Here is a 14,474-nt window from a genome sequence, read left to right as displayed (position 1 = left end):
GAAAATATGGCAAACCAGTTAGCCATCGAGAATGGATAGGCCTTTCGCACAAACCAAAACACATGCGCCCATAGACGGCCCTACCAGCTGTAAGTTTTTATACATTTGTTATCCTTTCTTTCTTCTGAGGGTTAGCACCATATGTGACGCCCTGAAGGCTGGTAAATAACTGATCATCCTATTGGATTTGTCATTTAAACACCAGCCTGGCAGCTGCCCTTTTTGGGTTATGTGTGCATCCAACCAGAACCTCAATAATGGTGATATGTTGTCTGCCCATCTAGCAGACAGTTCCCACATCCTGGGCACCCCCGGATCCTGCCCTAATCTCTAACTGCCCACAGTCACCTAATATAGACTGAAAATGGGACAAGGAGAAACACAGAACTAAAAAACAAGTGTTCAGTGAGAGGAAGATCAATGTAGACCTTGTTTACCACTTGGCTAAAGGGCTCATGTTTACTGCACTGGCTAAATAAGGTTGCCTTTCATGGGTCTTCATGGTGTGAATTTTTGTTAGGTGGTATATTGGCAGTGAAACTCACCTTATTTAATCTCTTTTTCTCTTTTAGCAAGTGGTGAAGGAGTTGGAAACACAACTGGAAGCCCAAGCAAAAGAAATAGTTTGATTACAGGGGCATTAAGAAGTTCTGCCAAAAACTTCTTCCTCACTAGTCTCCCAAGGCACCAGACTCTACCATTAGGATTCCATTATTTTGCTTACAAGAAAAGATCTCATCTGTCATTGTTAGCTCCAATTAATCTAAAATACTTAGGGCCTTGAGGGAAACTTAAAGACTACTCTGCTTATGTTAGGGTTAGGAAGAAGCATCAAAGACAAGAATAATTAGTAGGGCAAGGCAAGTGTAAGTACGGAGATCCTGGGGGTAGGAGAGATAATTTTTTAGTATATGGTGTGTGTGTGTGTGTGTGTGTGTGTGTGTGTGGCAAGGGGACAGTCCTGGGTCTTGGGAATGGAAAAGTTGGAGTTGAGGACAAAGGGAGATCACAATATGACAAATTTGAGGGAAGTTTAATCTAGAGCCAGATCTCTGTGCAGATGACATTATGACTCAATTTAAAATTTAAATGCATTGGCTTTCAGAATGGACCATATTAAAATGCTTTAATATAACCCTTAAATTCTTTTTTAAAATTTAGCCTTGTCAAGGGGCACATGGATAGCATGCACTGCCTAAAAGTTACAATACCAGTGATTTGTTCTTTCTTCTTTTGACAACAAACAATAACTCAGATACCAGAAAGCTGTCAAAGATATGTATAAATGAGCTTTAAAAATAAGGCAAAACAATGTTAAGTATAATTGGAAAATAAACAAAAATAAGTCATTATATTCTTTAAAACTTTAAAAATTGTTTAAAATACCTCCTTTCATTTTGGAAGCCAAAATTAACATAACAATTATTATCTACAGAGGACACCAGTTCAACCTGTAGAACCACATGACAGAAAATTGGAAGCATATTAAGGTGACCAAATAGGAAAACTGGGGCTTTCTGAATATATTCTTTTTTACTGAATAATGCAGTTGATTATTCTAACCCTTTCATATTGCAGGAATAATAATAGTAAAAGACAAAAATTAACATTCATTAAACTTTTATTAAGTATCAGAAGTTTCTGAAATTGTTGTTACATCTAAAATGTTCATGACACAATGTGGTAGAAACTGTAATCCCCTTTTTACAGATAAGAAAACTAAGAGTTTAAGAGACTTAACTAATAGCATACTATAATAAATGCCAAAGCCAGGAATTTAAGGGCAATTGGAGAATCTTAGGAGGGAATTTAAATTGATTTGGCTCCAGCAAAATGGTTTCTCATTGGTGTCTAATTAAAATCTTCAATACAAACATTTGCTTAGAAGCAATTGCAATAGGTCAGCTTAAATCTACTACCTACTACCTTGAACCATCGATCCCATGTATAACCTATTTCAATCTCATACAAAACAATTTCTTTCGTACGTGGCCACCATCATATATTCAAGTGACTGTTCATGTATTACAATTCTATTTTTTCCCCAAGTGTTTGACATAACAGGAAGGGAATTCCAAAATCATGCCAAACCTTTAATACATTCCACAACTAATCTCCAGCCCACTCATTTTTTCATACATTCAATGAATATTGAGTGCCTGCCACACACTAGACACAATTCTTGATGCCCAAGCCCTTATGGAGTTCCTTGTATTTTTGGTAGGAAAAAGAGACACTAGATAGATAAAATAATGTTGACATGTTCTAGTGTCAAAATTTGAGAGTTGATATTATAACCATTTATCTCCCTTGTCAGTAAGTTAACCTCTAAATTTTAGCCAGGCAAATGGCCACACAGAAGAAAACCTACATTTCCCAACTTCTCTTCAAGTTCTCTGTATGGCTATTTGACTAAGTTCTGGATAGATGGATATAAGCAAAAGAGATCTGAGCAACATCAGGACATGTTCTGAAGAAGAGATAAGATAGTGTGCCTTTATCATTACTTTTTCCTTTTTCTGCTAACAGAAATATGAACATGCTGGCTAGAGCTGAAGCAGCCACATAGGCCCAAAGGACCTGCATTTTAGGGAAAACGGAGCAAAAAATTAGAAGGTGATTGAGCCCTTGTTGATTATGTCAATCACATTAATCCTAGATGATCACCTCTGGACTAAGTTTACATGTGGGGAAAAACAAACTTCCATCTTTTTAAAATTTCTGTTTTAGGGGTTTTTCTTTCACTTCCATTCGACTTTAATTTTAATACAAAAATATAAAGAAAAATGAAGCCGAATTAGGGGAACAGAGAGTGGCACCATGTGATATTTTAGACATGGGGACTGGGGAAGAACCTTGTAAAGAATCAATAGTTGAGCGAAGTCCTGATTGCATGACAGAGTGAGCCATGTGCATAGACAAAGAGCATGTTACAGCAAGCAGGAAATAGTAAAAGCAAAAGCCCAGAAATGGGAACATGCTTCTTCTGTGTTCAAAGACCAGCAAGGAGGCCAACAAGGCCCACCTTCAAAATTTGTTATCCTGTCATTCTCCCAAACAGGATTCCTTGACTCCAGACCTTGCAAAGATTAGTCAACTTTGTAGGCACTGTTCCTCACAGGGTTTCTTCAAAAAGTGTGACCCAGTTATGAGTCTAAGCTTTTACTCAAATAGCTTCACGGCTCAACTTTAACACCATTTCAAAGTGCTCACCTGCCTCAGCATTCAAATATTACCCATTTTTCTGAACCCAGCATCTGTTCTCACTCCTGTTTAAGGGATGACTCCGCTCCACATTGCTTTCTTTATTCTTGAAACTTTGTAGATATTATTGTCCAGACTTTCATTTTAATAGTTAATGATCTATCATTCTGTTCTCATTCATGTTACGTGTCTCTTGCCGCCTCAATTTAGAGGTAGCATGAGATCTACATGCCAAAAAGTTTTCAAAATCCCTTTTGGCTACTATCTTCTCGAAGAGAAGGTGCTCCATAAAAACTTTCTGTATGTTCATTCAACCATCTCTCAAACTAGAAGCACAATGGAGAAAACCTAATCTTTCTCTGTTCCTCCCTTTCGCCAGGAAGATATGAGTAGCTGAAGTATTTGGTGCTATATATAGTCAGTTGATGTCAGCTGGATGCCAGTCTCTTCAGAAAGGCTCAGTCCCCAGTTTGAGTCAGAGCTAGGGACCATGCCGTCCCAGGCTCAGGGATAAAAACCATCGGGCCCAAGTGCCATCCATACTCCATCTCCACTCTTTCCTCCACAAATTGGGATTCAACCCTGCTGAAAAGCACAGTCTAAGAACAAGGTGAGTATATTGTTTCCTAAAATGTTTTATTAGTCAGTTGTCCAAGGTGGTTCAGAGTTGTGACTCATAAATGGGCATTCTTTGCTTTAAAGGGCAGCTGTTGATGTCAATATTAAAATGTCACCACCAAAGAGTCCTGGTTTAATCTAGTGTCCTTTCTTCATTCTTACAGTTTGCTGGAATGGATGTACTGTGATGCTGGTACAAGTGAAGGCCAATAAGGAAATAATGACAAATTAAAATAAACTGTGGAAAAGAGAGGGAGGGGAAAGGAGGCAGCTCTCTCATTGTTTCTCATTGCCTGGTGACCATTGTACAAGTGTATAGATAAGACTAGGCCTGAAACTCTGAGTATTATCCTCTGTACAGTGTGACTTTGCCTGTCAATGAGTAACATGCTCTGTCACTAGATAGAGAATACATATTAAAGTCACTCAGTAGGAAGCAATGATAAATTCCTAATACAGAACAAAGATGCTGTCTTTCAAAAGGATGATTATAAAACACTCCAGACAAGTTCTTCACGATGTTTCAATAATGTTCCTTTATTTTCTATAGGGAACAAAAAACCATGCTTTCACATAATACCATGGTGAAGCAGAGAAAACAGCAAGCATCAGCCATCATGAAGGAAATCCATGGAAATGGTATCAATAAAAATCCTTTGTAGCATTAACATAGCTCACCATTAACATAGATCCTTCCTGATGTTATTTAATATTCTATAGTTTACTTCCTTTAAATCCTTGCTATTCTGTCATAACAAACCTGGAGCTCTAGGCGGTGTAGAAAAGCCTATGGTAACTAATCCTTTTGTAGTCATCCTTTCTCATTTGAAAGCTATTTTCAGATGAACAACTGCTCTAAAGGAATGAAGCAATCTGACAGCTGATGTACATTCTGTTTGGCTTGCCTTTCACATTTCACATTATAAATTAATATCCCTCTCAATTCCTTTTTTTGGCCAGGTCTCATATTTATCTTGATGGCCCAACCTGCATGGCATATCTTGATTTCTTTTACCTTATACTGCATAAAAGATTCAAAATATATTCTATTATCTTTTTTGTATGAAAGCTTTTAAGTTGGAATCCATGTTGTGAATTTCTCCAACTCTGAAACCAGTCTTCATATTTAGTAATTGGTTTACTAAGACATTTTTCTGTAGAAATCTACTTTTATTTATAATTTTTAAGGAAATGTAAAGTTTATGTAGTCTCAAAGCATATGGCCCCCCAAAACTTAATATAAATTAGATACAAGATGATATTCTACTCTCCTTTTCCTTAAGTTCTAGCAAATAACTCTGGAAAGCAATTCTTTATACATTGCATATTGATTATTATAAAGGAAATTCAACTTTATGAGCAAAGGATAGTATCAATTAAAAGTGAATAGGTAAAGTATTCAGAGGCTTTTAAGGGCTGATTTGAGCCATTCCAGATATATCTGTGGGGTTTTCAGAATGCCTCCTTATTTCCCCTCCATTGATAAGGAATGTAACCTTTCACCTGAACACTATCGAGACCTAAAGGCATGATATCTGGTGAGGGCAGCTGGGTACAGGGGTAAGTATAGTGTTTTCATATTTTACCTTCCATAACTCACACTGAATAGAATCAAAGATTGTTTTTGAGCTCGCCTCCCCACACAGTGTCATATCGAAACAGTCTTGTTAAGTTTCATTTTCTATCTTTTGCAATACAAAATTACCATACTGGATTCAATTTAGTTTTACTATAATGTTAGACTAGCTTGGAATACAGTGAGAATAATTCTGAACCAGATTCCAGAACTGAACTTGTATCAGTTCAGTTCAAAAACTCATACTTCTTTTAAATTTTTGTGCTTCTTTATATTTCCTGCTTCAGGTAATTTACTTGAAATTGTTTTTATAGTTTTCCTGATCAATAAGGAAAAAGGGGTGAACACTTGAATTTGAGAATAAATTATTTACCTTACAACTAGCTGAGATAAGTTATTTTCTAATTGCAGCACAATAATTAATCAATTGATCCATTTAATGTATTCCCAGTTTAAATCATGTGTTGGATTCTACTCTATGTTAGTCCTGCCATAGACCTACAAGGGTAAGAATATCTTTTTCTTTTTCTTACAACATAACTTTTATGTTTATGAAATATAAAGAAAAAATACAACTATATCTCAAGGGGAAAAGACCCTCAAAACTATTATCTTACCACCAGTAGGTCCTGGCCATGAAAAGTCTGTGGAAGCCTCCTCCCAAGTCACGGGTAGATTTCCAGCCCCCTTAAGTGGAGTCACATGCTCTGCCTTTGTTTGGAGGTCAAGTATCCAGATAACACAGGATGATCACAGACTTTCCTAACTCATCTCAGATAAAATAGCTGTAGTACGTTAAGAAATAGCTTAAATAATTTCCCTATTTTATTTCCTCTCTTATTTCCTCTGATATCTTATGTGGAACTTTACTATTTGTATATGATACAGCGTCTAGAGATCTGGAGCTAGGAAAATATCCTGGATGCAGAGATGCGACATAGACTGCGGAGAAGCCTTCTTGGGAATAATCCTCCAAATTTTCAAATATATCACAGCAGTAAAAATCTGGATAATTTAAGATAGAACATTCAACTGTTTTTATCTTAATAATAAGACTAAGTAAATCAAACTTGGATTGCATTTTCCTTTATAAAACTGAACAGAGAAGGATATTTTCAAGTCCTTCTCCCACCTCCTTTTCCCCTTGTGCATCAGGACTTTTTTCTGTTGTGTGTTATAACTTCTTTATTTTTTTACATCACTTTTCAAAAACATTTAGCCTGGAAGAGAATGAAATGTGGCAATGAGATGACTAAATGTGTTGTCTTTTAACATGAACTGGAAGTTCACTCCAGTTCTTGTTGTCTGGGAGAGACTATAGCTAGTGAGCCTTTGAGATTAAAACAGTAGAAAAATGTAAGAATCAAATAAGGAGAGTTTTATATCAAAGTACTCATTTCATCTGAAGAAGAATCAACCTCAAAGAATTGATGAGCAATCCTATCCCTGTAGACTAAAATACATAGAACTGGATAGAAGAAGTAAAAATGTAGATAGCTTCCAGCCTCTACTGATTATGCCCTAAATTTTTACTCAGTATAAATCCATTACATTTGTGGTGTCAAATTATGCACGAGCAGCAAATCTACCACACTCCCAACAAATAATTAATAGAGAGTATTCCCTGACACTAAGGCTGTGTACTTTCACATTGACCATCCTTATCATTATATCATGACCATCATCATCAATGTTAGAAGGAGTAGAGTTGACAGTGGTAGTAGTCTTGTATTACTGCTGTGATACAAAACTGTGCTTCTTACAGGAGTATGAAGAGCCATGTTGCTGCCATCTAACAAGTGCTATTCTAAAAGACAGACAAAAATGCAAAAATATTTTGCCGTTATCTGTGCATGAATTAGTTGTGGGGGAAAGAAAACTTGGCTTATAAAAGTTTCACGGACACCAGCCCTGTGCTGTTTATCCCTAATTGGTCAATATTCTTCAGTATAAATCATGTTTTTCTCTCACTCAGAAACTCATTTGAGACTTGACTACTGGAGAGGAGAAAGAGAGATAGGGAAGCGTAAAATGAGTTGTGAGTAATAAGGGAGTAATAAGTTGACAGAGAAAAGAGGAGGGGGAATAAGAATAAAAGAAGGGGAGGCTCTCTAGAATAACTGGCATCTGACCAGAAGTGGGAGGAGGCGTGGGGAAAGAATTGTAATTAAAATAGCCATAAGCAGAACTGTGCATATGCTGTGCCCTGGTCTTACACACAGATATAACAGACAGTTCAGAAGAACTTCAGAAACAGGGAAGACCGCAGTGCCTCAGAAGGCTGCTTCAGTCACCCTACAGTTTTTTCACTGGGGTGCTGTGAAGGCTTTTTTGGTATGTTTTCTGTTTATGTTCTTTATTTTTCCCCTCATGATTGGTGAATAGCTTTTCCCGGCACACAAAAGAGGACTGAGCAGACTGTTTTGGTGACTTCAGGAAAAGAGTTTAGCTTTGTGGTCTGAAAACAGGAAGCCCAGGTTCTAAAGGGAGTGCTGTTGTTGATAGGGTACCAGGAGCCCTGGGTTCCAGACTAGCCATCGGATTGCTCATCTGAACATGAGGAGGTTGGATTTGCTGATACATTTAATTCTTTTCTTTTAACTTTTATTCATTTATTTTGAGAGAGAGAGAGTGAGAGAGAGTGGGGGGGGGGGGCGCAGAGACAAAGGGAGAGAGATAATCCCAAGCAGGGTCTGTCAGCACAGAGCCTGATGTGGGGCTTGATCCCACAACTCTGAGATCATGACCTGAGCTGAAATCAAGAGTCGGACACTCAACCAACTGAGCCATCCAGACGCCCCAACCAATACATCTAATTCTAAAATTCCATGATTCTAATTTACTGAACTTTGTGCCAAAGTCAAACATCAGTGTGTTTGAGTTTCTCCACCAATAACAAAGATGATGATAATATTGACATAAATTGTAAGGGCACTTTGAAAAGTACAGAGTATAAAATCTATAAATTCAGATGGAAGACTGTGAAGATTCTTTTTGCTTTTCCTATATCAGCCTACCTTAAACTGTAATTAACCAAGTCATTAGTGTCAAAATAAGGACACCAAGAAGGCCTTAAATACCAGAGACAAAATACAAAAAGTATGCGGGAGAAAAAGATTTTAACCTAATGCTTCAGTGTACAAGTTTATTAGTTTTCTTTGGTTTCAATTTTGACATTAGCATTCCAAAACTCCAAGAAAAAAGCATGTTTTATTTTGAAAAGTGGTGTGCAGTAACATCTTGTAAATTCATAGATTTTCTGAGCATGCCATAGGTTCTTAATTTTCTAATAAGACCCTTCAGAGAAGTGGCTGCAGAGAGCTAGGCTAAATTTTAGCTAATACCCAAGTTGAAATCACAGTGAATAAATCCAGCCGCACTATATGTATACTATCATCTGAATTTCCTTCTTGTCTTTTTCATTCTAAAATGCTCTACAAGTACATCTGATAAACAGTCCTAAATGGTTGCATAATTCAAATTGTAGAATTCAATACATTGGTAATCTCATTTCTTAAATGTTTATAAATTTATAATTATTAAACAATAATATTTTAATGGAAAGTTTTTGAAAACTTTACAAAATAGTCTTAGAACTCAAATCAAGGCAAAGAGATATAAAATAGGAAAGTAAAGAATCTCAGAGGTTTTGGGGCGCCTGGGTTGCGCAGTCGGTTAAGCGTCCGACTTCAGCCAGGTCACGATCTCGCGGTCCGTGAGGTCGAGCCCCGCATCAGGCTCTGGGCTGATGGCTCAGAGCCTGGAGCCTGTTTCCGATTCTGTGTCTCCCTCTCTCTCTGCCCCTCCCCCGTTCATGCTCTGTCTCTCTCTGTCCCAAAAATAAATAAACGTTGAAAAAAAAATTAAAAAAAAAAAGAATCTCAGAGGTTTTAAAAATCAACTTTTTAATGTAAATAAAATTATTACTGACATTATCAATTGTAAACTTTTCTGGCATTATTCAAAATCACAGTCTAGACTATTATCTTTCATGTAATATGTATATATGGTTGTTACATTTTAAAATAAAGTATATTTTATGGACTATATTCAATTAAAATAGGCCATCTATAAGCAGTCAGAAGAGACCTGTACAAGTGCAGAGAAAATATATGGCCTAAGACTTCTTAGTAAATCAATAGGACCACCCTAAAGCAAGTCAATTTCCATTAACTTCCCTTCACTCTTTTTGTCTATTCCACCAGAATGGCAACTGCCAGGGAATCGTGGGGAAGTAGATTTTTAAAAGATCTTTTGTCTTACTACAACTATGTGTAAGTGGTATCTTTATAGACTATGAACTAGATTCATGGGTCTAACTAAATATGTAGCTTTTGGTATGATCAAAATTTCATCTTAAATATGTAGAACTACCTGTGCACAATCAATCATTGTTGATGAAGTTTCAGAATGTCAACCTATGAAATAAATGTGGAAAAAAAAGAATATTTCCTTTGGAGGAACTGAAGTCCAGTTTTGTTCATAAGACTATGCACTGACAGAAGGTTTGAAAAAGGAACTGTTCATGTTTTCCAAGATTACATATTCTCTCAATAAAATGCAATTTTCCATTTGGTTTCTAATACTCACAGTAATGGAGCTCCTCAGTATGAAAAGTAGGAGAGTATACTCAAAAACCAAATATTTGAACTTATAAAAAATGTTTATTTTGGGAGAGAGAGAGAGAGAGCTTGTGCACCCACAAGTAGGGGAGGGGCAAAGAGAGAAGAAGAGAGCGAGAGAATCCCTAGCAGGCTCTGCACTGTCAGCACAGAGCTCAATTTGGGGCTCAATCCCAGGAACAGTGAGATCATGACCAGAGCTGAAATCAAGAGTCAGATGCATAACTGACTGAACCACCCAGGTGCCCCAAAATATTTGAACTTTTTAATGTAAGATTTTGGATCTTAATTTAACCACAAAATATTTTACATTTGAGAACACTACTGAGGAAGAATATTAGTAACAATTATTTAATATTTCTAGCAGATTAAAACTTGTATGATTTTTGTGGAAATTAATTTGATTATGGTGAACACCCTCCAGTTATGTATCTATATCAAATTATAATTAAATAATCAACTATTCATAAATAATTGAAATAGTAGCAAAATACTATATTTCAAATCCTATAAAATCTTTAAAGAATAAAGGGAAGATTCTGGGTGATTATAAATGACATCAATAGGAAAGTATGCCTAGTAATATTATTTTCAATAGATGATCTAATGCCACAAAGACAACCTTCTAATCCATCAGGGCAAAGATATGTATCCTGAAAAAGTTATATCATTTATCAGGCATCCAGATTAAACACACTGTTAAGACCCTGCAGACGGGTTTGCGATAAAGGGCAGAGAACAGCTGAACTTGAATTCTATGTGCTCAGTTGACAGTATTCTTCACTCTGAAAGTTTCAGTAATGAAAGTGTTCATATATTAGATTCCCCAACTCACAGATGGTCTGGAACTCCTGCTCCATTTACCTAATAAATTTAGCTATTGGAAGGGAAGGGAAGAAAACCTTGGAGAATTTAGATATGCCTTTCATTGTTTGTTTCTTTATGCAGAATGTATTGACTTAACATATACCTTTATCTAGGTCTTTGTTAGTAAATATTTAAAAACTGGTTCTTTAGGGGGTAGAATGCCTTGGTTTGTAGAGTTTGCCAATTTCTATGGTATAAATATTCCCACCATGGCCAATTTCAAGCTACCATCAAGAAGACACTGAATGCAGAATTAGAAAAAGATGTGCAGTAATACATTATATAGTATTTCCACTATTCACATACAAATAGATGTAAATAACATCAGGAGCACAGATAATAGCAAAAATCAGTAAAAGACAAAGGCAGAAAGTAGTAGAAAGTAATACTTTTTGAGTATTTATTGCTTTGTTTTAAATATACTTTATCTAAATACTATTTATATAAATTTTAATATGGTTGTGTTCGTTGAAGTTAACTACTGGCTCACAGAATTCTTGAAAGTTTATCATTTGATTCTTCTGAGCCACATATGAGCTTGCTGTAGCACTGACTTATCACCTAGTACTTCTGGCTCCAGAGATCCTTAATACTGTCAGATGGTCACTCAAAGTCACAGATGGGTTCTCAAAGGGAGAAAATGTAGACTTAGAGGAAGTGTAATGGAGCATAAAGAATAAGAGGTTGGGCTATTATTTTGTGTGCCTTCTCTCCTCCTTTTTCCTTTTTGTCTCTTACCTCCCCTCTCTCATGGTATAAATTTGCTAGTAATAACAGACTGTATCAGCTGGTTATTTCTTTGTACACCCTGACCCTGAAAGTTCCTCGTGGCTCTTACTGAGCATCTATTCCTTGTAGCAGCTTGAATGATGGTTCTAGTGCTTTGCTAAAAAGGAGTGAATGTTTCTTAGAAACCAGATGAGTCTGTGGCCAGGGTATATCCATTTTTGTTATAGCTCTGCTCTCTGCTCTCTTTCCTCTTTGAGGCCCCCACTTCTGGGCTCTCTGGCTGGCCTTATTCACTCATCCTTATGACCCCAATCCTAATATACTTTTTGGACCTACATCAGTGAGATGAAAATCTAGAGAGAATAACTACACCAGCAGGTTCTTAGTCAGAAGCCAACTAGCTTAAACAATAAAGGTAATTTATGGCTCACATATCTGAAAATTTCAGAGGTGATCTGGTAGAGCTTCTTCATCTAGCAACTCAAGTATGCCACCAAGGATTCTCCTGTTTCTCTGTCTTTGTTTTGATTTCCTTGGGATGAGCTTCATCCCAAGCATGGCTCAATACTCTACCATGTACCTGCCAAAAGTTTCCTGGATGATATACTTCCATGTTTTCATGCAGCAGGATACAGAAAGCATCCTTGGCATATTTACAGAGACAAGTCCTGATATTCACTCTCATTGGCCCGAGTCAGGTCACATACTTGTCTCTGAATCAATCACAAAGCGGATCAACTCCTGTCAAACCCACCCTAGAAGACTACCATCAAATACAGAGGCCAGCAGGATGGAATCTAATTATATCATGTTGCTATTTCAGAAAGGTTGGTGGTATCAGCTAATATTCGGGGCCATTAGGAAAAGGGAAACAAGATAAAAAACATTTTCTCAAATTTGCATCTGGAGTCACAAAATTAGACTTATGCCGTAGATTGAAATTTTAGAAGGTACAGAAGGTAATAATAATATGTCAGTCCTTTATCCTAACACCTCTATTTTTATTTAACTGTTTGTAATGACACAAATCAGTAACAGAAATGAGGAGGAAGAAAAAAGTTGCATTTCTGTTTTGGTTTCTTTATGGAAAAGCCTTGTGGTCTTAATTGTAAGGAGAAAGATTCCATTACTATGAAGATTGTCATCTCTGCATTTTCTAGTGGCTGCCTGCCTTGGGGCATTTTTCATTTCCTGAAAATGTCCCATTGAAAGTTTTTCAGAAAAACCGAAATTTGTTTAAAAACATTATTTGGAATATATAATTATATTATGTGGAATATGTATTTCTGGAAAAGGTCAATGGAAAAAAATCTGTGGATTTCAATTTTTTGTGTTATTATTTCATTCTCTCTCTGTCTCTCTCATTGCTAATTAAATTGTTTTGAGAAGCATTTAAAGGCAATTCCCCCCTCCCATAGTGATTGCACTATGTTAGTATAAGCAATACTGTTTCTTGTGTCTTTTGTGATCTAAAGGGAATTGCTGTTTTGATTACAGAAACAAAAAGTTGAAACAGCCCACCCTGTCACTCCCTCTAGAATATATTGAATATATATGAGTGAATGTATATATTCAGTATATAATATGCATATGTATGTATATGTATACTGAAAATTAACCCAGCTTCTCTTTCCATGTTCCAAGCACACAGTAACAAAGATTCCGAACACTTGTAAATAAATGAAGGTGAATATTCCCTGTAGAACTCAGCAGGGCTGGCAAACAAATCCTAGGAAACTGTTATAAAACACCATCACTTACTTTGCTCTGTTCTTCCTGTCTTCTGAAGTTCTGCCCTTTCCAGAATGCCATATAGTTGGAATCAGATAGTGTGTAGCCTTTACAGACTTTACGGCAATTTTTACTTAAGGATTATTCGTGTCTTTTCATAGCTTGGTAGCTTTCTTTCTTTTTTTTTTCTTTTTTTTTCTTGAGAAAATTGTAGTTCATATGCAAATATACAAAGTTCTCCCATCATGTACCTTTTCTCAATTTCTCCCAAGGTAACGTCTTGCAAAGCTATGATACACTGTCACAACCAGAATATTGTCATTAATACAGTTAAGAGACTCTGACCAATCACTAATCTACTCCTTATTTCTCTCTATTGTTTCATTTCAAGAATACTAGATAAATTATATAGACACCATATGTGTATATACAGTATGTAACCTTTGAAGATTGGCTTTTTTCACTTACTATAATTTTCTACAGTTATGTATGTTTCAATAGTTTCTTTTTATTGCTGAGTACCATGGTATGAATGGACTGCAGTGTTTTTAACCATTTACCCATTGAGGTGCATCTGGATTGTTTCCGTTTTGTTTTTAATTAAGAATTTGGCTACTATGAACATTTGTACATAGGTTTTTGTGTGAACATGAGCTTTCATTTCACTGGGATAAATGCCCATTATTACTGTTAGTTCTATGTTCATTTTTCAACAGATATTACTAAATTACTTCCTAGAGTGGCTATACCATTCTACATTTCCAATAAGAATATATGAATGATCCAGTTTTTCCATACCCTCCCCAGAATTAGGAACTGTCACTATTTTTCATTTCAGTCATTCTGGTAGTGACATATCATTGTGGTCTTAATTTGCATTTCCTTAATTTGCATTGGCTAATGAAGTTGCACATCTTTTTTTTTTTTTTTTAATTTTTTTTTTCTCAACGTTTTTATTTATTTTTGGGACAGAGAGAGACAGAGCATGAACGGGGGAGGGGCAGAGAGAGAGGGAGACACAGAATCAGAAACAGGCTCCAGGCTCTGAGCCATCAGCCCAGAGCCCGACGCGGGGCTCGAACTCACGGAAGGTGAGATCGTGACCTGGCTGAAGTCGGACGCTTAAC

The 14,474-nt window shown here is 36.4% G+C and overlaps 1 protein-coding gene across 2 annotated transcripts in view; it reads left to right on the top strand.

Moving 5' to 3' along the window:
- The first annotated feature begins 3,676 nt into the window (after positions 1-3,676).
- The window catches only part of MYOZ2 (myozenin 2), a 42,636-nt gene continuing 31,838 nt past the window's right edge, over positions 3,677-14,474 (top strand). Inside the window, exons 1-2 of one of the 2 annotated variants that reach the window (XM_047856945.1) lie at positions 3,677-3,814; positions 4,373-4,461. In XM_047856945.1, coding sequence (XP_047712901.1) covers positions 4,386-4,461 — 76 coding nt within the window. In that variant the 5' untranslated portion in view covers positions 3,677-3,814; positions 4,373-4,385. Of the gene's footprint in view, positions 3,815-4,372; positions 4,462-5,849; positions 5,905-14,474 lie in introns of those variants that run through there. The other variant, XM_047856946.1, reaches the window with a different exon arrangement.

This window comes from Prionailurus viverrinus, chromosome B1 (assembly GCF_022837055.1).
Source record: "Prionailurus viverrinus isolate Anna chromosome B1, UM_Priviv_1.0, whole genome shotgun sequence".
NCBI lineage: Eukaryota > Metazoa > Chordata > Mammalia > Carnivora > Felidae > Prionailurus > Prionailurus viverrinus.
This window is presented reverse-complemented; position numbering and strand designations above follow the sequence as displayed.